The sequence below is a fragment of the Cynocephalus volans genome, chromosome 17 (genome assembly GCF_027409185.1).
Source record: "Cynocephalus volans isolate mCynVol1 chromosome 17, mCynVol1.pri, whole genome shotgun sequence".
In the NCBI taxonomy this organism is placed as follows: Eukaryota; Metazoa; Chordata; class Mammalia; order Dermoptera; family Cynocephalidae; genus Cynocephalus; species Cynocephalus volans.
Window position 1 is genome coordinate 4,062,538 of NC_084476.1, and position 26,516 is coordinate 4,089,053.

The following is a 26,516-nucleotide window of genomic DNA, read 5'->3' on the forward strand; positions in this document are numbered from 1 at the left end:
GTAGAGGCGCTGCTCTCTCGAGGACAGACATAGCTCTATCTGGGTTCCCTGGGATGACCCCAGGGGTAGGGACCCTGGTGGGCCATGGCACCAGCCTGAGCATGTTTTTCCTCCTCCTCAGGTCTTGGCCTGGACGGCTCCAGAGCTCTGAGAACTGCCTCTGAGCTTCCTTGCCTTTTTGAGCATTTTGCTTTTTCCACAACCTTTTAAAATGTATTTTCTTTTTTTTCTTTTCTTTTTTTTTTTGTCTTTTTCGTGACCGGCACTCAGCCAGTGAGCACACCGGCCATTCCTATATAGGATCCGAACCCACGACGGGAGCGTCGCTGCGCACCCAGCGCCGCACTCTCCCGAGTGCACCACGGGCTCGGCCCTTAAAATGTATTTTCAATAGTACAGATAGTACAGATTCATTGTAAAAAGCACAGATGTGGAAAATCAGACACACATAAGTATTATGTGTACACAAGTATGTACACATACACTTGTATTTAAAAAAGCTTTACTGGTCTTTTCACCACCTAGAGGAGCACTACGTACGTTTGGTTGTGGGCTCCCCCATTTTTCTTGCAGGACTGCGGCTGTGCTGTACCTGCCATCAGGAACCGGCTTTTCTCTTATCCCACATCTTTCCCTGTTCCTTATTTCACTCACTCCAAGATGCCATATTTTTTCATGTTCTGACATATTTGAAATGAGGGTAGGTTTCGGAGCCTTGTAATCAGGGGCGTGTCAGAGTTTCAGGCGCAGCTTTTCATAAACGTGCAATAAGTAAAATCATGCCAGTCTTACATCTGGAGGTGCCTTCCATGTGGTGAAACATGACATTTTACATGCTTGTTTTTACTGGGTGCTGGAAATCCTGGAGTCGACACGACCAAGCCCCTGTGGTAGGACACCCACAGCCCTGCTGTTTAGGAAGCCTGTCCCAGTTACCCCTGGCACAGGGACACCACCTGTGGAAATGGCTCGATCTGCTGGCTGACCCTGAGTGTGGAGCGTGTCTCTGAGGCTCTCCTAGACGCGGGAGCTGTTGGTGGTTGGCACGTGCCCATAGCAAGCCTGGGCTTGAGGGGACGGGCTGCTGTCTTCTCACCCCGAGCACCCCCTGCCCTCCCAGCACACTGGGCTTCACGCCCTCCTGGCTCCGGCCAGTGGCGATTCCTGGTCATCACAGCCATGCCAGTTAACCCTGGGCTGCCAACTCTACTGAGGGCTCGGATCCCTGGTTGATTGATTATTAGCTAATGGATTAATTGAAGGAATACCCTGTTCACAGAGCCTCCTAGTGCTGGAACCTGCAGAAGCTCATGTCAAGGGACGGGACCCTTCTCCTGCCCCCACGGTGCCCCATGAGGTCTGTGCAGAACAGGTATGTGGAAGTCTTGAGAGGCGATCACGCCCTTGGGGTAAAATACAGCTTTCACCTGAGCTCCCCGGTGCCTGGCAGGTTCTGGTTGTCCCCTCGGTGCTCCGTGCAGGGCGCCTCCTCCAAGACATAAACACTGTCTGCCTTCAGATAAGCCATAGGATTCTTACTGGCAGAAATAACCAGCTCAGAAATAAAAGTGACTGTAGCAGAGCTGTATACAATAACATTTGTTATTGACCAAAGTGGATGAAGAACCAAATCTCTTGACGAGACTGAGGTCTGCAAAGTTTGCTCTGCAAAGTTTGCTTTGGGTGGAAAAACAAGACTTCATAAAATTAACAGCCATGGAAGAACCTCACAAGGAAGGAGGGTGTCCTGAGGCGCAGGACCGAGCCGATGGATGGAGCCAAGTGTCCAGCACAGTGCGACGGAAAGGACACACTGAAAAGAGTGAGAGGGTTAGTTGAAAGGAACAAAGTTAACAATGGTCTCTAGAACACCGTGCCAGGAGCGAATCGACTCTGTAGAGTTCATCCCAGACAGTGTTCTCCATTTCCTTGATGTCGATGATGTGATCAGGAAAACGATGGTGGTCACAGCACAGAGTCCCTGTGCCCGGGGGCTTTGCGGGGCTGCAGCAGAGTTGGGGTGGGGCGTGTCTGCTGGCTGGAGAGATGGAGCGGGGAAGGAGGACCTGGGCGGGTGTCCCGGGGGCACCCTGACCTGCAGGGCCACCTTGGCAGCCCAGGCACCCGGGGGATGGATGAGATGCCCCTGGAACCCCTCTCCCCAGCTCCTCAATGCAGAGGCGCCAGCACTCGTCTGTCCCTAGGGAGGTGTGGGGGTGGCTGGTCCCTTCTTCATCCTTCTGTCTGTGCCTACCTGCATGTCCTGGAGGCTCTGCTCCCACGTGCCCAGGAGGGTCAGAAGGGAGCAGGTTGTCAGAGTTGGGGTGAGGTTGGGGGTCCCCTGCCCCCTGCACTGGGCTGGCTTGTTCCACATCCTTGCCCACCCTCTGGCTGCCATGAGTCCATCCAGGTGGGTACAGCATCTGAAGACCATTCAGGAATGGGTGTCTCCAGGACCAAGGTGGGGGGCAATACTGGGGTTCTGGCTTGGATACTCTGTGGAGTGAGGATTCAATGTAGGGAGACCGCTGGGATGGGGTGCGCATGGTTAAGGCCTCCCCTTTCCCAGGCTAGGCCCAGGGGTGGGCGCAAGAACACGGGGGGGTCCCTTGCTCCCGCAGTGCCTCTGAGGATGGCAGGCATGCTCGCTGGCTCCTGCTGGCTCACTGATTTGCGGCTGTGCCTGGGTGGCTTTTGTTGGCCTATTCCCCAAGTGGTTTGCTTGTGATTTTGTACTTGTTTCTTGAACGAATGTGCTACTGGCTCACAAGTTCGCCACATGAACCAGCGTGGGGGTTAGAAATGGGATGTAAAACTGACCTGGGCTCGTGTGTTCTGTAGGAGGTGGTGGTCAGCCAGCCTGCGTGCCACCCAAGCCAGCCCTTTGGCTCTGTTTCAGGAGGGGAGGGGTCATTACAGACCCTGAGAAGGGGCAGCAGTCTCGTTGCCCCTGTCTGCGTGGGGGACGTGGGCAGGGGTGGGAAGGGACCGGGCAAGGTGCTTCTGATGTCAGGGCTCCCGAGGCCTGGCCAGGGTGGAGAGGGCATTTCAGACCCCTGTGTGGTCTGCAGCCCCAGCTCTGGTGTTTCTGGATCCCAGTTCTCATGATAGGAGCCCTGAGTGGCCTCTGGATGCAAAGCTGGCAGGCTCTCCATGAAAGTCCCCATTTCCTGTCCCACTGTCCCTGGTTCCTTGGCCACAGGCCAAATCCTCAGCTCTCACTGGCTGGCTCCAGAGTCCTAGCCTGGGCCCTGGGGGGCTGTTCTGGGAGTGGGGGACCCTCCACTGAAATCAAAGGGTTTAACATTTAGTAGGCTGGGGGTGATTTTTTCTTAGGGACTGCTTGGAGAAGGAAGCAGAGGTGGCCTTGGTTCATCTTGGGCCAGCTGCAGCCAGTCAGCAGCGCCTGCCTGGAGAGCACGTGGGCATGGCCACCCGGAGTGGTCAGATGGATTCGTGATGTCCGCCTGGGTGTGGGCCGGTGGAGGTGACAGGCTCCCACTCACCTGCCTTCCCTGTCTAAGTGTCTGCAGAGCCAGGCTGCCGAGCCGGGATCTCCCTCTTTTCCCAATGCACCTTGTCCTGCCTCCTGTGTTCACCATCCTCTTGGGCTCCTCCAAGGCCAGCTCAGCCCTGCTCTTGGGACGACCTCTCCTGCCCGGTGCTGTCCAGTGCTCTGCATGCCACGCTCTTGTCCTTGTAGCTGGTGGCCTTTGCTCCCTGGCCTGACATCAGCCAGTGCGTAGTAGGTGTCCTGCTCAGCTTTACTGATGAAGAGCCTGCGCTTCCCTGGAACCCCCGCTGTCTGTTCCAGACTCTTGTGCGGCGAAGGGTGTTGTCTAGTCAGGCAGACAGAGCGCCACCCACGGGGGCTGGCGGAACATCCCGTGTGAACGGGCTGTCAAGAGGAAAGAGCCTGGCCCTTGTCACGGGCACCTCCCTTCTCTGCTTGTTGGCAGGGTGTGTTAGCCGGCTCCTAGCGAAAGGCGAAAACAACGCCCTCAGCTCCCCATGTCCCCCATCAGACTCGTCCTGGATTTCCTGGCCTGAGGAAATAGTTGGCAGTCGCTATGAAGAGGAGACGGTTTGGGGAAGAGACTTCATGGAGCCGTTCTCGGGCCGGCTCCCCTGTGTGGGGAGTTGCGGTTTCCCTGGCCGGTGCTCAGGGTGAGCCTGTGGGGTGTGAGGCTCCGCTGGGGTCCCACGCACCGCCCGAGTGGCTGGCCTGGCCTTCTTGGCCTCTGTCCAGCGGTGGAGGCCTCGCCAGGGGCCGAGGGACCAGGGAGAGGTGGCAGGGGGAGGCGGGAGGGCGAGCTTCAGCTTCGAGACTGGGAATTTAAGCTACGAGATGAAGCTCCCCGCGGGAGAGAACCTTCTCGTCCTGGCGGGCAAGCCCGGCCTTGCCGTGAGCTCACAGTCTCAGCGGGGTCTTTGGGCCATTTGGTGTCACGAGCACTGGAGTGTCAGACCTTGGGGAGACCCTCTGCCCCGGGAGACCGTCGGCTCAACCTGGTCCATGTGCTTCCATGGAAGTGGAGCCGTGACCCCATGGAAAGGCCATGAGCAAGGGGGAGCCCCAGAGACACGGGCCTTGAGTTTTGGGCATCAGAGCCTGCCGGTAGCAAGTGGCCACAAACTGCGGGACTTAAAACAACAGAAATGGAGTCTCTCCCAGTTCTGGAGGCCAGGAGACTGAAGTCAGGGTGTGGGTAGGGCTGCGCTCCCCCCGCGGCTCTGGGGGAGGGTCCTTCCTGCCTCTCCGGGATCCTGGTGGCTCCGGGCGTTCCGTGGCTTGTGGCTGCATCACTCCCCCTCTGCCTCCGTCTTCACGTGACTTCTTCCCTGTGTCTCTCTTCTTTTGTCTCTTGAGAAGATGCTGGTCATTGAATTTAGGGCCTACCCTAACCCAGGATGATCTCATTTTGAGATCCTTACTGAAATCACATCTGCAAAAACCCTGTTCTGAGGGTTTTGGGTGGGAGTTAGGACACAGGCTTATCTTCTTCTGGGGGGTGTGTGTGCATGACTCAGCCTCCCTTGCTGCTTCCTCTCTCTTTTGTCTGGACATGTCCTGGGTGCTTGGTGCCTCCAAACCCAGGGGCCCCCTGGTGGGGACAGGTGGAGGGTCCAGTGCCTGCCGTGGAGGGCTCAGGCTGTGGAGGTGAGAGAAAGTCCAGCCTGAGAGCCGAGTGGGCAGATGGGCTGTGAAGGGGACCGTGCGGAGCAGCAGCTCCAGGGGTGGGGTGGCACCCAGGGGTGGGGTGGCAGGGCCTGAGGGGGGCAGGTGGGGCAGGAGGAGGACATGGAGGGGTGTGGAGAGACGCCCGAGTGGGGCTCCTGAGGGTGCTAGCTCTTTGCATAGAGCAGCCTCCCAAGATGACAGCCAGAGGGGCGTGCCGCACAGGAGGCCTCCGAGGGTCCAGTCCAGCCTGGGTGGTGAGGGCCAGCAGCGGCAGGGACCGTGGCCCTGGGGCCTTTGGCTTTTTGTCCTGCGTTGCCCAGAGGAGAGCTTGGCTGGTGGTTCCGTCCTCGGGGGCCCTGCACCCCACCCGGGCCGGCCCTCCCGATGGGCCGCAGCTGCCGGGCCGGGCTCGTGTCTCACCGCCTCAGAGTCGCTCTGCTGCCCTCTCACTTCTCTCGGCTGCCCCGCTGCCTCTGCCCAAAATAACACCCGGGGCGGGTGGGGCTGGCCACACTCCGCAGGCCCAGCCTGGGAGTCTTGGGTTGCAGCTCTGTCTTCCTGGGGGTGACAAGGGCTTTTCTTCCTGGAGCCCATGGCTGGCACAGAGGAGGACGTGGTGCAGGCGTGGTGGGGAGTGAGGAAGGTGGGCTGTGCCCTGGTCCTCGCTGGAGCAGCATCTTAGCTTGGTAGAGTCCGTCTTGGCCCAAGGCCCCTGCATCGTGTGGCCCTGGGCAGGGTGCCCTGGGCTGGTGGGTGTACAGGGGACTCGACTTTCTCTGGTTCTTGCTGTACCCCAGGATGACTTCCCTGCTGACCTGACCTGGAAGACACCAGGCCCCCGTGCCGGCCTCTCCTCCTCGCTTCACCCCTGCCCACCCCCACTGTGAGGGACCCTCAAACGGAGGCGGAGCCTCTGGCCCAGTGTGGAAATTGCTTCTAAGGAGAGACCCTCAAATGTGGTACAAGCCTTTGGGGAACAGAGCCTTTCACTGTCGTGCAGATTATAACGGTGAAACTATGGAAATGACCCGCATGCCCAACAGGAAGGGATTGGATGAGGGACGCATGGCCCAGGCTGAGGAAAATGTCCCATTCCTCATGCCCAAGGCGGCATGTTAGGCAGTGAGCTGGGGACACTCACAATGCAAGGGAGGAAATACCAGGACTCAAGATGGTATATTATCCAAGTCAATTTTGTATAAACAACAAAAAAACCCCCCAAAAATGGATTCAAGATAAAAACTCCCAAGTGGTTAGTGGTGTTTTAGGGTGGGAGGTCTTGTTCGTTTCATTATATCCCCCACTCCCCCGCCCCGTTATCTAGTAGTGGTTGTTTCTACATTTTATCCCATGGAGCTGCTTTCCGGGCACGTTTCCTTCCCTGTTAAAATGAGACAGGACCCCTGGCAGCTGGTGCAGGGGAGGCCCCTTATACCAGTCTGGGCCTCGGTCTCCCCACTTGGTGAAACATGGATGGTGGTCCTAACCCAGAGAGCACCAGCGGGGGCAGGCCTTCAGGAGAGAGAGAAACCAGAGAGACGCTGGGCGCTGGCACGAACTCCGGCCTACTGTGGGGCTCCGGGTGCCCATGGCAGGTGGGCAGGTGAGGGGGCAGGGGGGCAGGTACGTTCTGCTACCATCTGCCCTTCCTGTGACCCAGAGCAGGTGGAGCCAGGACTGCTGCTTTGCTCCCAGGTGAAATTCCAGCTCTGGCCCAGCTTTCCTGCTGGAGGCGTTCCCCGCCTCCTCTGCCCTCCCACACATGGCTCTGTACCCAGGCCCCCAGACCCCCAGCCGGGCAGGTGTAGCCTCCCTCCCGCTGAACCCCCACCTGCCTGGGTGGGGGTGAGGGTGAGCTCGCAGCTGCGAACGTTCCTGACCTCGGCTGGCCCAGCTGTTCGCCTGGCGTCAGTGAAGCCCCCCTCTGCTCACTCCCCGGAACTCTGCTCAAGGGTCCTGGTGCTGGTGCGGCTGGGATTTCTAGAAAGTGCAGCTTCTCGGTTGATCTAGGAAGCTGCCGTGCTGCCTGCCAGCTGTACTGATCGCACATGCTACATGCGTGGGGTCGCTCCTCCCAGAGTCAGCTCAGAGGGAAGGAGCTGTTTAAGAAATTCTAAAAGTAACGCTTACTCGTTGGGAAAAAAAAAAAAGAACAAGGACAAAGAAGCAACTCAGAAAGGTAGGAAGTCAGCGTACCCCTGACCCCTGCCCTTGGCCACTTGGCCAGAGAGAGCCAGAGACCCTCCTGGAAGCCCGGGGGCTTTGGGCTGAAGGCCATGGGTGGGAGGGGCCCCTGCTGGAGAGGTTGAGGTCCTGGTTTGCAAACCAGTTGTTAAGTGGCAGACCCCCCCCATGACTTGTGAGGACATCCTCCTCTTCCTTCTCCCTGAAATCCCAGGGAGTGAATTCAGAGCCACTGAGCTGGGGAGACTGAGGCTGCGAAAGGGTCAGGGACTTGTCCAGGGCCACCAGGAGGCCGCGAGGGAGAGCAGAGGCCACGGAAGTGGACTATTTAAAGGGCCCTGTGGGCTGGGGGGACTGGAGGGGACGGGGGGCCTGTGCTTGGACTCGGCTGCTGCCAGAGCCGTGTGTTGGCATCTGGCGTCGGGCCACGTTCCCTCAGCTCCTTGTGGAGGATGACGCAGTTGCCTTGCTCCCCAGGGTGTTCCCAGAGCCTGGGCCGTAAGTGACGTGTGAGTATTTGGGGCCTGCCTGAATGATGAAAGGAAAGGTTAGGACTGCCAACGGGGCAGGGCTCCCAATAGGAAGCAGCCCATCAGGCCAAAGACCCCCTCTGAGCAGGCTGCGCTGGTGCGGGGCCAGGACAGCGGGAGGAGCGTGTGGACCCGCCTTTCCTCAAGTCAAGACCCTTGTGTTTGTCACATGCAAATAGCGGCGTGAGGAAAATGATGTGCATTTGAAAACAGGAAAACATGTTTACACCGCACACTGCACCTGTTTGGAGTTAAAGCAATTATCTACCTGCAGACATATTTTTGCTTAGCTTTGTTTCGTGTAGCACACACACCACATACGTGTGTGTGCACAGGTACACACCCCCCGCACAGGCCAGTGCATGCACACATGCCCACACACACATGCACACACCTGCACATGCGCACACCCCTGTGCTCAGCTATCCCCCACTGGGGCGTCAGTAGCATTCCCCACCCAGGGGTGCTGTGGGGTGGAGGGAGGGCATGGCACCTGCCAGTCCAGCTTTCTGTTCCTGGGCCTGGACTGTGTCTTCCCCAAGCGTCTAGGGTGCACGTGAGTTCCCTCAAATTTCACTGAACACCTGCGTGTGCTGCTTCTGTCCTGGCACTCTGGGTCCTTTCCATCACCAGGTGACAAAAGCTTCTTGAAATGCTGCATGGCCCCTGCAGAGCTCAGGGAAGCTCCTAAGGGCCTCTCCCATTGGGTCTTCTCCTGTTGGGGCCTCTCTTGTTGGTCCTGTTGGGGTCTGTCCCATCAGGGCCTCTTCTGCTGGGGCATCTCCTTGTGGGCCTCTCCCATGAGGACCTCTCCCATGGGGTCTATCCTGTTGGGTCCTCTCCTGTTGGTCCTGTTGGTCCCGTTGGGGCCTCTTCTGCTGGGACCTCTCCTGTTGGGGCCTGTCCCATGGGGGCCTCTCATGCTGGTCTTGTTGGGGCCTCTTCTGCTGAGGCCTCCTGCTGAGGCGTCTCCTGTTAGGGCCTCTCCCGTCAGGGCCTCTCCAGTTGGGGCCTCTTCTGTCAGGGCCTCTCTTGTGGGTTTCTCTCCTGTTGGGGCCTCTCCCGTGGGACACACTGCCACTACTTGGGCCTGCCAGCTGCTTCTGCAGTGACCCTCCCCGCCCCCCCAGAGCTGATTCAGCACCTCAGCCATGCGTGTGGGGCCACAGACCCTCAGTCAGTGGGCCGGACATGAACTGTGGTGTGTCCCTGGGGACAGCTTTTTAAAGCAGGGCCCAGACTGCTTCTCAGAAGTCCCCGGGAGCGACTGAGAGGGTAATGGAACGTTGCATGTGGTCTCTTTTCTTGAAATGAGTTCTACTAACCGCAGAGTGATTCCCACGAGCTGGGCCTGGAGAAGGATGGTTTATGTCCCTTGGCATTTATGGGGCTGGGATCTTAAACATATCACGTGTAATGTGTTGGGTTGTCACATGTGGGAGGGTCACTTTGCTCTACAGGGGGTTGTGGGAGGGGTCACTGCTGCTTTCCAGTTGCTGGCTCCAGCCTCTGGTGAGTGGTGGGGTGGCTTCCACGGAGCGAGGACACCTGGGGTGGCGAACCGCAGGCCACTTTCAGTGCTTTTTTGGTTTTGGGGTGGAGTTTTGGAGGCAGCCGCCGGATTGGCAGACCTGGGGGCTGAGAGGTGTGGTCATCCTGGCGGTGGAGTCCTGGGTTGGGGTTTCCCAGGGACAGTGTGGTGGTGGTGGGGAGATTCAGGATTTAAACCCAAATCTCTCTGCTTGAAAGCTGGTTGGGTCTGCCCCACCCCTGTGCCCAGCCCCCCCCCCCCCCCCAATTCAGGGGTGTCTGGAGCTGGGGGCTGTGATGACCAGAGGGAGCTGGGTCTGGGGCCCACACAGGTGCATCTTGACTTTCCTACTGACTGGGAATCCCTTTGGGGACTTTGCTCCCCAGAGAGCCCTGGACTGGGCCTGGGGGACAAATACACATTTGCTGAGGGCCCTAGTCTGCCAGGTCTAGGGTCCGGGGGCTCCAGCCAGGGGGGCTGTTGGAGATCCTACGGGCATGTGAATGGCAGAGAACTGGAATGAAAGGTGGGAAAAACCAAGAGGACCCTTGCCTCGGTTTCCCATCAGAGCGCCGTTCATTCATTCATTCCTCCCACATGTTTGTGGGGGCCTGCTGTGTCGAGCTGTGGAGCACAGTGGCCGAGGGTATGGGGCTGCCTCCGACCAGCTGGCCACCTGGGGCTGCTCTACCAAATGGCCACAGACCAAGTGCCTACAACAGCAGGAACTTATTCTCTCTCAGTTCTGCAGAACGAAAGTCATGTCCAGGCACGGCAGGCCTGCGTTCCATCTCTGGCGCTCCAGTGGAGGGTCTTCCTGCCTCTCTCGGCCCCCTGGCCCTGGACGCTTCTTGGCTTCTGCCGCACGGCTCCAGCCTCTGCCTCTGTCTTCACGTGGCCTCTCCTCTTCTGTCTTCTCTCCTCTTCTCTTCCGAGGACACTTGTCATTGGATGTGGCACCCACTGGATAGTCCATGGATGATCTTATCTCAAGATCCTTGATTATACCTGCTCTTTTCCATATAAGGTCACAAGTATGGTTCCGGGGGTCAGGAGGTGGACTTGTCTTTTTTGGGGCCACCATCCAATCCACTGCACTTGGTGTGATGGTCTCAACGTCTCTCCCCAAAATTCATATGTGAAACCCTACCCCCCAAAGTGAGGGTTTTAGGAGGTGGGGCCTTGGGGAGGTGATTAGGTATAGGTGAGGTTGTGAGGGCGGGACCTTTGTGATGGGACATGTCCTCGTAAGAGTCCCAGGAGGGCTTCCTTCCCTCTGCTGTCTGCCACCTGAGGACACCAGAGAAGTCGGCTGTCTGCACCTCAACCCTCCCCAGAACTGGACCCTGCCGATACCCTGACCTCTGACTTCCAGCCTCCAGCAGTGTGAGAAATACGTCTGTTGTTTACAAACCACCAGTTTATGGTGTTTTGCTGCAGCAGCCTGAGCTAATTGAGGCACTTGGCAGGCGACATGATTTCCTGAAGCCTCCCTTTCCTTATCTGTCAGGGGGGGATGGTGTCTCTGCTTCATGGGTTGGTTCCTGTTGGCAGAGCTGTCCTGCCTAAAGGCCTTACTGCCGTTACCAGCACAAGGCGGGTGACCCACCCATGGTATGGCAGTGGCTGCTGTGGCTATTCCTGGCAACTCTATTTGATAGGTGAGGAAACAGAGGCTCTGGGAGGTGATGTGGCGGGTCCCAGGTGTCCGGGCTGAGCAGGGGTTGGAGCCCAGCTGTCCCAGCTCCTGGCCTCACCCAGCACAGGAACTGCGGGGGAGGAGAGGAGATCCTGAGGGCGTCCAGCTGGGACCTGCCCCTGGATGACTGCCACTCCGCACTGCCCAGGGCTTTGTAGGCTGCCTTGGGGGCTGAGGACAGGGCATCTCCAGGGTGTATCTGGCAGGCCCCAGCAGGGGCTCTCAATGGGATATGGTGGGAGCCAGGGCTCTTCCAGAGTTAAAAGTCAGTCAGAGCCTGCCCTCTTCCCACGCTGACCTTCCCCAGGGCCAGGTCTGGGTGCCCATTTGTCAGTTTGTCTAAGAAGAGTTTCCAGCACCTAGCTGCAGCGTGGCTGGCCTGGGCCTTCTGCAGGGATGAGGCTGCCTTCCACCTTGCGCCTCCCCGGCAAAAGGCCTTGCTTCCCGACTATGGAAGAATGCTGGCTTTTGCCCTCCTGTGTTGGAAGCTCTCTAGCGCTACAAATACATTTTCACTTCAATATTTTCAGTTCAGCAGGAAGGGATAATAAATAGCAAGACTCGCTCATTCAGACTAGGTAGCGATAATCCAGTGTGTGCTGGCCTTGAAGGGACGTGCGTGGCTTTCGTCTCAGCGGGCAGTGGCAGAGCCATGACAGTGGATTGTGCTCTGCTTGGGGCTGTCTGGAGCTGGATGGGTCCACATTGTGCTGGGGAGGGGGGCACTTTCTGGAAGAGGCAAGAGAGGGAGAAAGTGAGACGCAGAGACGGGGGGCGATGTTGCAGACGGCTCGTGGCCCTCATTCGTGGTCCGGCGGCTGGACTGCAGCAGAGAGTGGAGAGCTGAGCATCCGAGGTGGGGAGCGCGGGCACTGTCTGGGCTGATCTCTGAGCCGAGCCCGCCTGGAGGAGCCAGGCCGCGCAGAGTGGGCTGTGAACCCTCCGGTGTTCAGAAGCTGGCTCAGGGAAGATGGTTATCCAGAAAAATATTAGAAAAGCAATTTCCTGCTAGCTTTGTTGAAAACCTTTGATCTGACCCTGACCTTGAAGTCCTGATAACATGGGCCACTCTTTATCCCTCCGGCTCAAGCAGGCCATTAGCCGTGGTGGCGGGTCTGTTGGGGGCTGCTGGGGAGCGGTTCCATGCAAGTGCTGGGGGAGAGCACAGATTCCTTCGTTGCAGCTGCTGGCTCAGGGTGGTCGTTGCTGGGTTCCACTCCACCTTCTCTGAGCCTGGGACCCTGCGGCAGGGCCTGGCACACAGTAGGTGCCAACTAAGTGTCTGTTGACTGAGTGGGAGCACAGAGTTGAGAATGAAGTCCCCCAGCTGCCTGCCCGCCCTGCTCAGACTTTCAGACTTTTCCAGGATTGTTTTTCTTGGTGGGTTTCCCCTCGAGTGTTGAGGAGGAAGTAAGTTAGAGTCAGGATGGAGAGGGATCGTTTTGCAGCTTGGCACAGGCTTGTGCTGGGCCTGCTTGGCCGCCAGAGCGTCTCCCTGTTGCCTGAGAGCTTGACTTCTCGACCTTTTGGAACCCACTTCCTGAGGCTCCGGGCTGTGGGCAGACAGATGGACAGACCCCGGCTGTTGGGGGGAGCCCTGGACGCTGGGCCTCTGGGTCCTTCCCTCTTGCTGGTTCTGACTGGTGCCTGCTGGGAGCTTGGGGTTTCCTGCAGAGCTCATCCAGGAGCCAGGCCTGCGCAGGAAGGGACCCCGAGAAGGGTGGTAAAGCCCCCATCATTAGGTGACACCCAGCCCTGAGCACATGTGCTCTGTCGCATCTGGGATCTTCTGGGATCTGGAGCCACTGGGCACTCTTGCCTGTGTCCTTTTTGGGGGGAGGACCTGAGATTCGTGGCACAGGCCAAGCTGCCTGCTGTGGGTTGGAGTTTGGGGTCCTGGCTCTGGTAACAGACCTATCAAATCCACGTCACTAGGGCCCTGTTTCCAAACAGCCAGCTGAGTCCCTCCCAATCTCTCTGGGAAGCCCCCTCCCCATTTCACACCACTAGCTGTCTGGACGTGGTGAGCAGGTGGCCCCACATGACCATGGCCCATGGTGGGAGGAGGAGCGTTAATGGAGAGGCACACCGGGGAGAAAGGCCACTTGTCTCTTCAGGAGCTGTCCCGAAGGGTTGAAAAAGAAGAGGTCAGGTCATGGGAAGTGGGATCGGGAACAGTGTTCAGGCCACGGGAACAGCACAGTCAAAGACTCAGAGCCCCACGGTGCCAGAGTGTCAGCTGCGTGGCCACACATCCAGAGCCCCCAGCCCGCCTTGGGTCATGCTGAGTCCTTATGGAAGGTGGCTGGAGGGCATCGGAGATGGGTCAAGACATGGGGGGGGGAGGGAGCAGAGTCAGGGGTCAGGAAGCTTGCTGAGGGCCAGGACTTGTCTTCGTGGGTCAGACTTGGCGGGCTCCCTGGTCCAGTGCCGAGTCCCTGAATCACATGTTGGTTGACGTTGTCGTTGTCGGAGGTGTCTTGTTTCTAGGTTACAGGCTTATGCCCTAGGAAAGGAGGAAGCCGTCGCATCGGTGGGGAGCACTTTCCTCCCAGGGGAGCCGGATCAGAGAGACAGAGAGATACCCGCTGACAGACCACGTGCAGCTCTGTCTCCCCCTCGCACAGCTTGGCTCCTTCCGCCTCCGAGGTTGCTCCCAGAGGTGGCTTCTCCTTGCCTGTGGCTCTGGGCTCCCATCTGGGTTAGACCCCGGCCCTCCTTTACTGGTGAATGGGGTGGTCCCCAGGCCATTCCTCTACCTGCGGCATGGGGTTCATGAACCAGGGACCCAGCACTCAGCGGACGCTGTTTGTTATTGCAGAAAGCAAAAATGCCATCGTTTGTCGTTTTAGCACACCAAGTGTGAGTGCAGCTCTAAGTGCTGGAAACCTTTACAAAATGCTGGAGTGGGACGCACTGTTGACTTGGTCCTTTCTGTCACTTTGGTGGACAAATCTGGATACTGTGTGCTGAACTGCCTGCTCTTGGCCGTCAGAGTCCCTCTCATACAGGCACAAAGACACCGCCCGCCTCACTGACCGCCCTGCCCCGTTCCCTTGGCCCCCGTTGCCTGCCCTTGATGTGGGGCATGGCTGGCCCCTGGAAGACCTCCGTGCGCACAAAAGAAACACCCCCCCCTCCTCCAGCTCATGGCGGGAGAGCAGCTCGGCGGTGGCACAGCCGGGCGCAGGGAGGTGCTGTGCAAGGCCCTGCACAAAGGCGGTGGGGTGCATCCCTCAGTCTGCTGGCACTGGCGCCTCGTCCCCTTGCGTGTGCAGCGAGGAAGTGGGCCCACGCAGAGGAAGTGTTCCTGTTAAATGGTCCAGACATAATCGAATCCCCGGCTCTCATCAATCAATCCCTGGCTGAGCTGCGCTTCTCTGCCTGGAGCAGTGCATGAGCTGGAGCAGTGCATGAGCTGGAGCAGCTTCCGAAGTCCCCCCCGGGAGCCCTGCCATCATGGGTGTCTCTTTGTAGGCTCAGTGCTGGGGGCCTGGAGCCATCACAATGGCCCTGGTGATGGCTTGGGAAGCCTTGTGGTGTTGACGGTGACCTCAGGGCCATGCAGTTAGACCAGTTCCAATCCAGATCCAGGCCTCCCTGAGCCTCAGTTTCCTCACCTGTAAAGCAGGTGATAAATGATCCTTCCCTCACAGAGCTGTTCTGGAGTTTGGCCAGCTGGTGGACCGCTGACGGGCCGATGCATAGAGGTGCGTAGGTGACGGTGATGTGTGCAGGGATAAGTGGTCATGGCCAAACCGCACCTTCCACCTGCCCACTTGTTTTTGGAAGAGACGATTCTGGAAGTGAGGGTGGCCGCCTAAGCAGTGGCAGTGTCCCTGGGGGCTGCGGACGGCTTCAAAGCCATCCTGGAGTCACTGCTGCTGGGGAAAAGCAGGGATGTTTGAGAGATGTCAGCAGTTGGGGGACTAGGAACACTTCAGAAAACTTATTCATTCATTCCTTCATTCATTTGTTCGTTTTCTCATTTACCCGGTGTTGATCCCCTGCTGTGGGCTAGGCTTTGTCCAGGGTATTTGGGACCCAGAGGGAATGAACAGTCTCAGCTTCTGGCCCCTTGGGGTGCCCGGCCAGCTTGTTACCCCAAGGTTGCCTGTTTATCTACCCCACGGGCCCCAAGTGTGATCCATCCCAGCAAGCAAGCTGCTTCTATTAAATAGTAATGAAGCCCTTTTAAATTGTTTTTGGAATGAGCATGGCATAAATAAAACAAGAAATTAATTCATTTTCCCATTTTTTATTGATCAAAGACATCCTGAGCTGCCCGTCAGAACTGCTGATCAGCACGGCCTCGCGGCCCCACGGAGTGAACTCCACTCCAGTGCGGCGTGTGTCCAGCACAGTTTTAGTGTCACCGGTTCAGATATTCCAAGAAAACTCAGTGTCCGTGGGCACTTCATGGAGCCTTTGTCTAGAATGGGAAAGTCAGATATGGAGACTCCCGTCTCTCTCAGAAAGATCCAGATGTTTTGAGAGAATTCCTATTCTCTCGAGGGCCCGGAGGCTGCTGTTCCAGTTTCTCTCGGGATTGTGGTGTCCTGGTGTCTTGCCTGTGGCAGGGGGAGCAGTGGTTTGGCCGTGAGCAGAGAGCCTGAGGCAGGTCCCTGGAGGTCCCTGCTAGTCTGCAGTCTCCCCCAGCACCCGGGTGGCAGCTTTGAGGAGTTTTGCTGGTGATGAGAGGCTAGCAGGGGTGACAGGCTCAGGACCCTGCAGGGTGGGACTGTGCGGGATGTGGTTGGGGGCTGTTGCCAGTGTGCAGAGCACGGGGCTCTGGCGGGGTGTGGGGCCAGCCCCTGCCTCTGCTTTTCCATGGTGTCTCGTGGACTTCTGGACCTCCCCAGGGAGAGGGCCCCAGTGTGCAGTGTTGCTTCTTATCTTGAGCAAGGGGCCCAGCAGCGGGGACATCAGAGGGCAGGGTTCTCCCTTGGCTTGGTGTTGTCAGCACCACGCTCAGCCAGTGAGCAAACCGGCCATCCCTATATAGGATCCGAACCCGTGGCCTTGGTGTTATCAGCACCGCACTCTACCGAGTGAGCCACAGGCTGGCCTCTCCCTGCCTATTTTACAGACTGAAAAATGGAGGTCTGGAGAGGACATGTGGTCATGGGGTGGGAGTGGAGGCCAGGCCAGGGCTGTTACCATGAGGTGTCAGGGAGGCAGGGGACTGTGTGAGACAGGCCTGTGTGGTGGAGTCAGGAGGAACTTTGCATGCTGGTGACAATTTGTCCTGGCAGGGGGACGGTTGGGCAGGGGATCCCCAGAGCCTAGCCAGGGGCTTTCCCTGCAGAGCCCCCAAGCCCAGCTGAGCATCGTTCCCAGGGGCATAAGTATTCTGACATGGCCCAGAGGGGCGGCCAAAGGCACAGGCCAGGGGCACCCTGAGAGGGACTGGGCCTGGGTTCATATCTGAGGTCACCTTCCTTCTTGTGCCTCAGTTTCCACATCTGCAAACTGGGGCTTACAATAAAAGTTGATTGTAGGGATGGCTCAGAAGTGGATATAAAGGTGAGAGGTTTTGGTGGACTGAGAGGGCGCACGTGCTGTTAACGATTATGTGCATAGAAACTGGTCAGCCTCCCTCCCCCATGGCCAGATTCCTGTGCCCTAGTTTCTGTGCATAGGGTCTGCCCATCAAACCCAAATCCTGGGCTCCTACTCTCAGGGTCTCCCCCTCATCCCTGACCAGACTTAATTTTCCTAAAAGTACTGTTTTCTTCTTTAAAATCCCCCTCCTCTGAAACCTATAGAAAGGATAGCTTGGAGGTCAGTGGTCTGGCCTCAAAGGTCAAACTATCCCAGATCTGTTGCTAACTCTGTCACGTCCTTGCTAGCAACATTGGGCTGGCTAGGTAACCTTTCAGAGCCTCAGTTTCCTTATCTGCAGATCAGGAATTGCTGTAATGACTCTGGGTTGCTCTGAGCAGTGCAGTGGGGCTCTTGTGCCTGGCATTCAGGGAAACCCTCGCTGCGGTGGAGCTTTGTGATTTGATTATTATGAGTCAGTGCACTGAGACGCCCGGAAGGCTGGAACTGGAAGGATCTCTGGAGCTTCAGACCAGACTCTCACGGTACAGATGAGACTCACCCATGCACACACCCAAGGGGGATGGAATTAGGAGCCAGGTCTGCCAGAGAGGGGTCGCATCTCGCAGTGGCAGCACCAGGCACCCCACTCCTCCCTCCTGGCCCACCCTGGGCAGGGGTCAGCCTTGAAAATGCAAACCCCACCCTCTTGCACTGTTCCCCCTACTCCTATAGGCCATCACCCCATCGCACCATTTACCCTGTGTATCCTAGGCCTGTCTGTGATCTAGCTGCTCTGAGCCTCAGTTTGTCCATCTGTGGAAAGGGGCCACTGCAGGCTTTAAACGGGTTGGTGTATTGGATCATGTGGGCATCCTGCCTAGCTCGTGGTTGGCGTGGGGCCCCATGGTTGCTCCCCTCCATCGCCCAGTGGTTGGTGCCCAGGCCACCCACGTTCCAGTCACACATCCTCGGCTGAAGGCTGCTAGCCAAGTGGCCTCAGGCAAGTGGTTTCACCTCCCTGGGCCTCAGTTTCCCCTTTCGTACCCACCCTTAGTGCTGAGGTATGTGAGCATCCCAGGAAGGGAGACGTGAGCTCCGGAGGGAAGGGCAGGCCTGTTCTGTGTCCCATTCCAGCTCTGCCTGGGGAGCCCAGTGAGGAGTAACATCAGGGTCCTCGCAGCGTGCGGGCTGTCCTGCCCAGTGATTGCTTTCCTTAGGCTGCCGTGAGCTCCTCTGCAGGACAGGGAGGGGCTGGCCCTGGCACTGTCTCCCTGATCATGGTAAATTGGTTTCATAAGCCATCAGGGAATGGTCTTAGTGGGGCCATGTGAGCTTGGCCCACTTGGCCCAGGAAGCTTCCTCCTGAGGGTGCGCTTGGGGCCCAGGCCCTCCCCCACCTCTCATCTGTGACCCTGCCTTGGGGCCTTGCAGGAGCTGGGTGACAGATGCCAGTGAGCAGGGCCAAGGCTGCCTTGTCCAGCTGAGCCTGGGCGCTGGCCGGCAGGGCTTGGAGCCAGTGTCCTGCTGCTGATATGATTTCAGCCTGATTAGATCTGAGAAGGCTGACATTTCCAGTACCTGGTCTGCTTCACGTCCCCGCCTCTTGATGCAGTGGCCTGAACTGGTTGTAGGGTTGGGGGTGGGGTTGTTTGGGGCCCAGTAGGCCCTGGTGCTGGCCAGCCCCAGGGAGAGCTGGCTCAGCCCTGGGCCCTTTGTCATGGGGCCAGTTTTCCAGGGACAGACCCTCATTGTGGCCACCTGGCTGGACTTACTGCTGGGGGTGAGCATTTGCTTTGTGACACTAGTGAAGCCATGGCCGTCATTTGTGGAGGGTCTGCAGGCCACGTAGGGCCGAGAAAGAAGGCTGCTTGCCTCTGAAGCCACAGGGACAGAGGTGACAGCCACACCCAGCTCCACCGGCTTGAGCAGGGACAGGAGCTCCTGGCCTCCTGCTGTCCCCTGTCTGGGCCCTCCCTTGCCTGCTGCAGCTCAGCCTGTGTCCTCGCAAGCCCTGCGTGGCTGAGATGTGCTCACAGCAGCTCCAGCCCTTGGTCCTCTCACCCTGCAACCTTCAGGAGTCTCTTTCTGGAATCTAAACCTGTCCCTGTTGTGTGGGACCATGAGGCTTTGATTATCGAGGGCCTGGCCATGTCCCTCCTGGGCTCGGGGGTGGGGGCACCAGAGATAGGTGGGTGGACACAGCAGGGATGGAGCTGCCCGTTGCCCTGCGTGGTGGGAAGGGAAAGGGGCCTACAATCGGGGCATGGTCTGGCCCTTCCTTGCTGCATGACCCTTTCTGCTCCCTCTCCATCCCTGAGCCTCAGTTTCCCTAATTGTACAATGAGGGTAGTAGGTAGAGTGACCATATAACTTATCATTTAAGAGATTAAAGGGATGTTGTCACCAGTGCACAGGGGCAGCAGGAGGAACCCGACACCCAGACATAGACGTTGTCTGTGCATGAAGGTGCTTCAGAAGGTTCGTGGAAAGTTATTATCTTTTAATTCCATTTGTCCATGAACTTATCAAAGTGTCCTCGTATATTGGACCTTGGCCTTTTTGCTGGGCCCATTCTTGACCCTGCCGCCTCTGGTCAGGTGTCAAAGTCCTTACCTCTGTGCCTCAGTTTCTTTTACTTTGTGTACATGGGCTGCATTAAGAAAGACGAGGAATGAATGCATCCGGTGCGTGAAGCGCAGGAAACGTCCAGGAGGGAAGCCAGGCCACCGTGCGCTGCTCCCTCACACGGTGGCGTCCAGGCTCTTTGTCCCATCTCCTCGTCCTCCTGTGTCTCAAGTTTAGAGGCCAGCCTGGGTGCCTGAGGTGCACCCAGAGCTGCCCTGGGAGGTGTTCTTGATGGTCAGGTTGGCCAGAGGGGCCATGGGTGGGGTTGGGACCAGGCGGGGCAGACGCCGGGCCTGTTCTGAGCACTGAAAGGAAACCTGGGCCTCGCCGGCTGTGATTATGGTCAGGACCTGTGTAATTAACTCTAAAAATGGGAGGCCGAGGAGGAATTAAAATAAATACTTAGTGGAAATTAGAGATTAGCAATGTGCAGAAAATAGTCGAGTCAGGCTAGAATCTGCAGCGGGTCCTGCAGAGCCCGACAAGCAAGAGGGTGGGGCTGGGGGGCTCTGTGGCTCAGATCCCCGCCACCCCGCTTTCAGGCTGGGACTGTGTGTGAGTGTCCTGGGGCTGCCTGAACAAGTGCCACAGACTTGGTGGCTTAAAGCAGCAGAAACTTACTGTTTTAGTTTTGGAGGCTGGAAGTCCAAGCTCAGGTGTCAGCGGGGCCGGTTTCTTCCTGGGGGCTCCAAGGGGGAATCCGTGTCTCTCCCCCAGCTCCCGGTGGCTGTTCCCATCTTTGGCGTTCCCGGCCTGTGGCCGTATCGCTCGTCTCTGCCTCCGTCGGCACATGGACTGCTCCCTGGGGTCCATGTCTCCAAGTCTCTCTCTCTTTTAAAAAGTATTAATTTTTTTACTGTGTGAAAATATACATAGCATAACATTTACCATTGTATCCATTCGTAAGTGTCAACTCAGTGGCATTAAGTACATTCACAATGTTATATAACAATCACTATTTCCAGGACTTGCTCATCTTCCCAAACAGAAACTCTCCCCGTTAAACCCTAACTGCCCCTGCCCCTTCCCCAGCCCCTGGCACCCCCATTCTACTTTCTGTCTCTCTGGTCCCTCCTATAAATGGAAGCAGACTTTTTTTGTCCTTGTGTGTCTGTATTCTTCAGAAATGTCAGATCGTGAAAGATAAAGACTGAGGTGTGTTTTAGATCCACATTGTACAAACCAGTCGTCAGGAGCCACATGTGGCTTTTAAATTAATCAAAATAAAATTAAATGAGAAATTCAGTGTTTCAGTTGGATCAGCCACATTTTAAGTGCTCCGTGGGCACATGTGTCTAGTGGCTACTCTGTTGGATAGCACATATATGGGACATTTCCAACATTCTGAAAGTTCTGCTGGATAATACTGCTCTAGGTTGATGGAAACTAAGGAAACACGACTCCTTAATCGTGGGCTGGATCCTGGGCCAGAATTTTCTTTTCCTTGCTATAAAGAACATTTTGATTGTCCTTTATGTATAGATAGTGAAGAATGTAAGGTCTATAGATAAGATAATTAGGTGGCACCCCTGTTAACGTCCTGATTTTGACAGCGGTACTGAGATTATGGAGGAGTATGTCTTTGTTCATAGGAAATATGCAGTCAGATATTTAAGGATAAAGAAGTGTCATGTCTGCGGTTAATCTTATATGTTCAAAAAAATCATATACACACACAAGGAGAGGGCGAGAGAGGAGGAGGGACAGAGAATGACTGTGTGACTGAGCAGATGAGTCAGCGTCCTCTGTGAACGGCGCCTGACTCACCCCAGCCAGGAGGAGGGAGTGGCCCAGGGCCTGCTGCGGGCGGGGGCAGGCAGGGGTGTGTGTCGCGCTGGGGACAGCGGGTTCTCAGGAGGTTTCAGGGCAGCTCGGGTCACGCCGACCCAGGCATATACTCAAGTGTGTGTATGCTCTTAGGGTCTGATCCTGGCCTGTCCTACGTCTAAGTCTGTCCATTTGTCTAAATTCTTGGTGAGCAGCGACAGGCTTTCTGCACTTCTCTTGAAATTAGACAGTGTGTCCCGTAGGGAATGGTTGTTGGTGGTCTGAAATCCTGGGTTATTCTTGGGCAGTGTGTGCCCAGGCCATGCTGAGCAGGAGTGGGCGGGCTGATGGCTCCCATACGCGAGGCCCCTCTGGGCCATCAGGGCAATGACTAACCCAGCGAGACAGGTTGTATTAGCAAACCGGGCCTCAGGAGCTGGAACCACCTTCCCCACTCTTGCTGGTTACAGTCGGCAGACAGGATTTGAACCCGGGGCCTGAGTGCTTCCAAAGCCTGTGCTCCGTGCCCCTTGCCCGTTTCCCCTACGTTTCTCTACCAGCTGCTTCTCCCTCAGGACTGACTGTGAATCCTGTCCACCCCTGGTCCCCTGCCCCAGTTGCATGTCAAGCCCTGAGCAGGCCGGGAGCTCATGTTGGGGTGGTGGGTGGAGAGGAGATGACCCCTGGTGCTCCCACCAGCTCGCACTGTGGTACCACATGCTGCTGCCCGGGGCCGCCATGTCTTCCCGGGAGTGGTTCCTGGCTATTGACATTGTCACATGTGTGGTAATTAGGAGGCTCTGTGCCGTCAGAAGTCATGTGTGTGAGCACGTGTGACTCAAGCCCAGCGTGTTTTGCCCCAGGAATGATTGTTGGTGTCAAAACATGCTGGATACACTGATGAGAGGGTGTGGGTTGGACGGTCACCAACGGCCGAGGCGGGTCAGGGTGCCATCTCCACGTCTGGACTGGCCTGGATGGAGATCGGTGCGTCTTCCCGGAGCGTGAAGGCCTGCTGGGTTTTGCAGCTTTGTGATGAGGGCAGCCATGGAGCTGGGTTGCCCGCTTCGGTCCAGGCACCCCTCCCTCCAGCCTTGGGACCAGGGGGTTTCCTTGGGCCTCTGAGCCTGTCTCCTCTGTGACAGCAGGAACGTGCTGGTGTGCGCGCGCACGGAGGCTGGAGGCTGAGCGTGCTGCTGCTGTTACTACTGTTTTCACAGACCTACGGTTCTGACAGCTTTTTCCTTCTCGTCTCTAGTTCCTGTGTCTGAAGAATATACGCACCTTCCTTAAAGTCTGCCACGATAAATTTGGATTAAGAAACAGCGAGCTGTTCGACCCCTTTGACCTCTTCGATGTCCGGGACTTTGGAAAGGTGAGTGGTCTTTGTCCAGTCTCAGTCACCCAGACATGGTGCTGAATGGCTGGCTCAGTGGCAGGTGGGCTCAGTAAACAGATGGGCCTGGGCACTTCCAGCACAGAGCTGAGTGGAGTTCTCCATCCTCGTGTCCAGCAGGTGCAGACTGGATTATGTTTCAGACAGGAGAGTACAGAAGCCACCCTCCTGGAGGGGAAGCCGAGCATGGACGATCCTGCCTTACTTGCTGGGGGACCCTGAGTGTTTCCTTCCTGCCTGGTTCTCCGATCCCTCATGTGAGAACAGGCTGATGTTAGTACCGCCCTGTGGGGTTGGCTGAGAAGATGCGGGCAAAGTGTTTACTGTGCTCTGTGGATGGAGTCATCTCTGTTACACCTGGAATAAGCAGAGCTATCTGTGACTCCGGGCAGGTGTTGAGCAGAGGGCAGGTGATTCCCCGAAGGTGACCCCCCAGGTCCATAGCAGACGGCCTGGGGAAATCTCCCCATGTTCTCAGGAAGCATCACTCGGCAGGTGTCCTGCAGAGGTCCAGCTGGTACAGGTGAGGAGAGCCTGAGGCTGTGTAGGTACAAAGGCCCTGGAGAGACCACAGCTCACAGGTGGCTTCCTGGCACACCTGGGTTCAGGGTGATGCAGGTATCACGTACTGCCCAAAGCACAGCAGATCTACGGTTACTGTTTTTAGTCGGACGGGATCAGGACTGTGATATCTTCTGGATGAACTGGGGGCTGAGAGCTAGGAGCACCAACCAGTGACTCATGTGGTCCCCAGTCCCTGTGTGCTCTGGCAGGTGTGCATGCTGCTTGGCCTGCCTCCTGCAGCTGGCATGGGCTCTGGGAGACAGCTGCTTCCCGGACTACCCGAGCAGGGAATTTCCACCTGCTGATGGGAAATGGCAGAGATATTTATTGTCTAATTTATTTGAGGACCGTTATCAGGGACTTGGCGTTTGAGGAAATGTTCTATGAATGCATGATTTATGAAATGCAGAGGGAGTTTTGTATTTGCACTTGCAGATGCTGAGAAGTCAGCTCCAAGCGGAGCTCTTGTTTGAAGTGCTATAAAGTGTCAGGTTCGCATCAATAACTAGGACTTTTCCTTGAGCCACCTGGGCCTGGCGGTGCTGTTCCTTAGCCCTGGAGTTCTCTAGACTGAGATTCAGGGACTTCTTCAAGAGTCAGTCTCTGTGTGATCATCCAGCTCTCAGAAGTTTTTGTTCGCCTCGTAAATGGCTCCCTGAGATGCCTCTGCTGTGTGCCGGGCCTGGGGTTTGATGCTGTTTCCAGGTTGGCTTCCTCTGCCCGGGGCACGTCTGCTGGGGCCTGGCTGGCGGGGCTCAGATGGCGTCCTGCTGGTTTTCTGTGCTGTGCGTGGCTTCCAGGTGCCCTTAGATGTCTTTAAAATGGTTTGGAACTCTTTCCTGTTGTTCTTGTGAACAGCAGAGATGAATTTGCCCACAGGGCCCTGGGCAGGGGAGAGGCCAGTGGTTCTGGACTCTGGAGAAGGGCTTTCAGATCACACACACACGCAGATTCACACCCACACCCATGCACACACACACGGACACTCCCAAACACACTGCACAGGTTCACGCCCACACCCACATCCACACTCACAGACACACACACATTCACACACACACGTGCACTCACACCTAGACTCACATGCACATTCCCACACACACAGTCACACTCATGCACATGTCCACACACAGACACGTTCACACACGCACACATTTGCACGCACTCACACATACGTGCACCCACACAGAGATTTACATGCACATTCCCACACATGCATAATCACACATGCACACACACACATTCACACATTCGCGCACACAGATTCACCTGCGCACATGCTTGCAACTCCCATACGCACTTGTACAGTTCATACAGTCACGCATAGACATACTTGTTCTCATACAAGCACTCACGCACACACTCGTGCACACACACATAACTGGTATTTAAAACAGTTGCACAGAGAAAAAGGAAACCCCGGCCGAGCGCACTTCTTGGCCTGCAGTAAAATGCAGGGTGCTCAGCGTGTGCTTTCACTTTGCCTCTGATTCGCTACAGCAGAAAGCAGTGACGTAGGATGTATGTACATGTGGATCGAACCCTCGTCACACCACCTGCCAGCCGTGGGGCCGAGCAGTTTGCAAGGGGGCACGCTCGTCCTCATCCATGGTTTGCAGTGAGGCAGCTGTGGCTGCAGGGGGGGTTGTGCTGCCCATGCGGGGGCTGCTCTCACGTGGGCCTCCGGTCTGCCATCTCACGTGACGGTCAGCGGTGTGCTTTGCTGAGCCCTAGCATCTGCCCGTGGGAAGCTCGAGCTGGACAGTGGATCTGGACCATAAGTCCCGGTGTGGGATGCTAGGAATGGAAGTGACACAACCCCTCAGACCCCTGGCTGAGCTGGGGGGACTGGGGTCCAGCTCACGCTCTGCCCTGGGCATCAGGGGCTCTGAGAAGGGCAGGTTGTGGGGTGAGTGTGTGTGACACTTGGAGCTGCCCCTTGCCCTGTGGCTGCTGCTTGTGTGCAGCCAGCCCTGAAGTCACACTGATCGGTTTCAGATCTGACTGTGGCTTGTACTAGCTGGGTGGTTTGGGCCCGTGACCCCATGCCTCTGACCACCACTGGCCAGTGGAGACTTGGGCGCTAGGAAAAGATTCATCCTTAGCTGTCCATAGCTCAGCCTAGTGGGTACGCTCTCAGCTGCTCCAGATGAACCCAGCGGCCTTCAGCAACGTCAGACCATGAAGATGTGGCCGCCTGCCCTGCCCCCACCCCGCCCCAGGTGTCCCAGCCAGGAGGAAGGTAGTGTCTGTTCTTCTCCCCAGCATGAAGCTCTGTAGGATTAGAACTTGCCAGTGGTGGCAAAAGGATTAATCTCCAGGGCTGGCTCGGGACCTGCCTGGAGCCCATGTGGATAATGATTCTGAAGCGTATTCTAGGATTAGTGGGAAAGGGCTCGGGATCGACAGGCTGTGGTCTGCCGAGGGGTGTGTGGGGCCGGGGATTTGAAGGGCCAAGGTTTCCTTCTCACGTCTCCTGGCCCGGTTGTCCCCACTCACGTTCATAGCATCAGAGTGTGAAAGGATCCTCATGCAATGGCTGGTCAGTCAGTCTCAGGCTGGTTTAGAAAGGGCTGCTTTTTCCCTATTATTTAAGGTTTGTAGTGTTTCAGGTCTTGTCCAGGCTCTGGGTTTTTTTTTTTTTTTCACTTTCTAAGCAGGTGCCTCAGCTTCCCAAGTCTCGCCTGTTACTGGAGTCGTGCTTTGGGAAAACAGAAGCATTCATTCGTTCATTTGTTCATTCTTTCATTTCTCTGTCCCCCCATCCATCCATCTGTCTGTTAAGCATCTAACTTAAGCCCTGGCCCACAGCCAGCCCATGACACTGGAGTTTTCTCTGTGATTTTATTGTGAAGGGACCGTGTCCTTGTGAAAGGACAGTGACAACAGCTCCATGTGTGAAAGGAGACGATGGAGTTGGGAAGACTTGGCCCCTCTCCCCGGGGTAGCCACTGTGGAGCGTGGGGCTGGCCTGGACGGCATTTTTCCTCATATGGCACCAGGAGGGTCTCTGCTTGCTGTTCGGGGGCAGCCTCCTGCCCCTGGGCACAGCAGGTGCAAAGGGCTTTCTTAGCCTGGGAGGAGTGCTGAGGGGACCCCACATGTGTTGTTCAGGTTCTCTCGACTCCCTGGCCCAGGGCACCTGGGGAGGGCTGGGCAGCTGGCAGGTGGACTCCGGGAAGCCCCCAGGCAGCCCACCGCGCCTGCCTCTGCTGCCTTCTCTCCTCCGGGTTCTGTTGGAGCCAGGCGGGTGGGAGAGCGAGGGCTTCCTGTCGGCCTCTGCAAGCCCTTGGTCTGTTTGAGCCTTTGTTAAAATGAAGATCGCACCATCCCATTGGTGTCACTGCCGCATGGAATCAGCGAGAAAATGAACATTCAGGTCCACTCCGTTCTTATTAGTGTTTTCTTTTGCTTCTTGTTAACCCACCCCCAAGCTCCGGCAGGAACTGAAGGATCCAGAACGTTGTTTCCAGAAGTTTTTCTTTTCTGGC

The 26,516-nt window shown here is 56.9% G+C and overlaps 1 protein-coding gene across 5 annotated transcripts in view; it reads left to right on the forward strand.

Annotated features, from left to right (window-relative positions):
• VAV2 (vav guanine nucleotide exchange factor 2) overlaps positions 1 to 26,516 on the forward strand; it is a 201,136-nt gene that overhangs the window by 18,746 nt on the left and 155,874 nt on the right. For all 5 annotated transcript variants that reach the window (XR_010022100.1, XM_063081538.1, XM_063081541.1 and 2 more), the window contains exon 2: positions 22,324 to 22,440. Coding sequence is in view for 4 of the 5 variants with exons in the window: in XM_063081538.1 (XP_062937608.1) it covers positions 22,324 to 22,440 (117 nt within the window). In the remaining variant the exon portion in view is untranslated. The remainder of the gene's footprint in view (positions 1 to 22,323; positions 22,441 to 26,516) is intronic.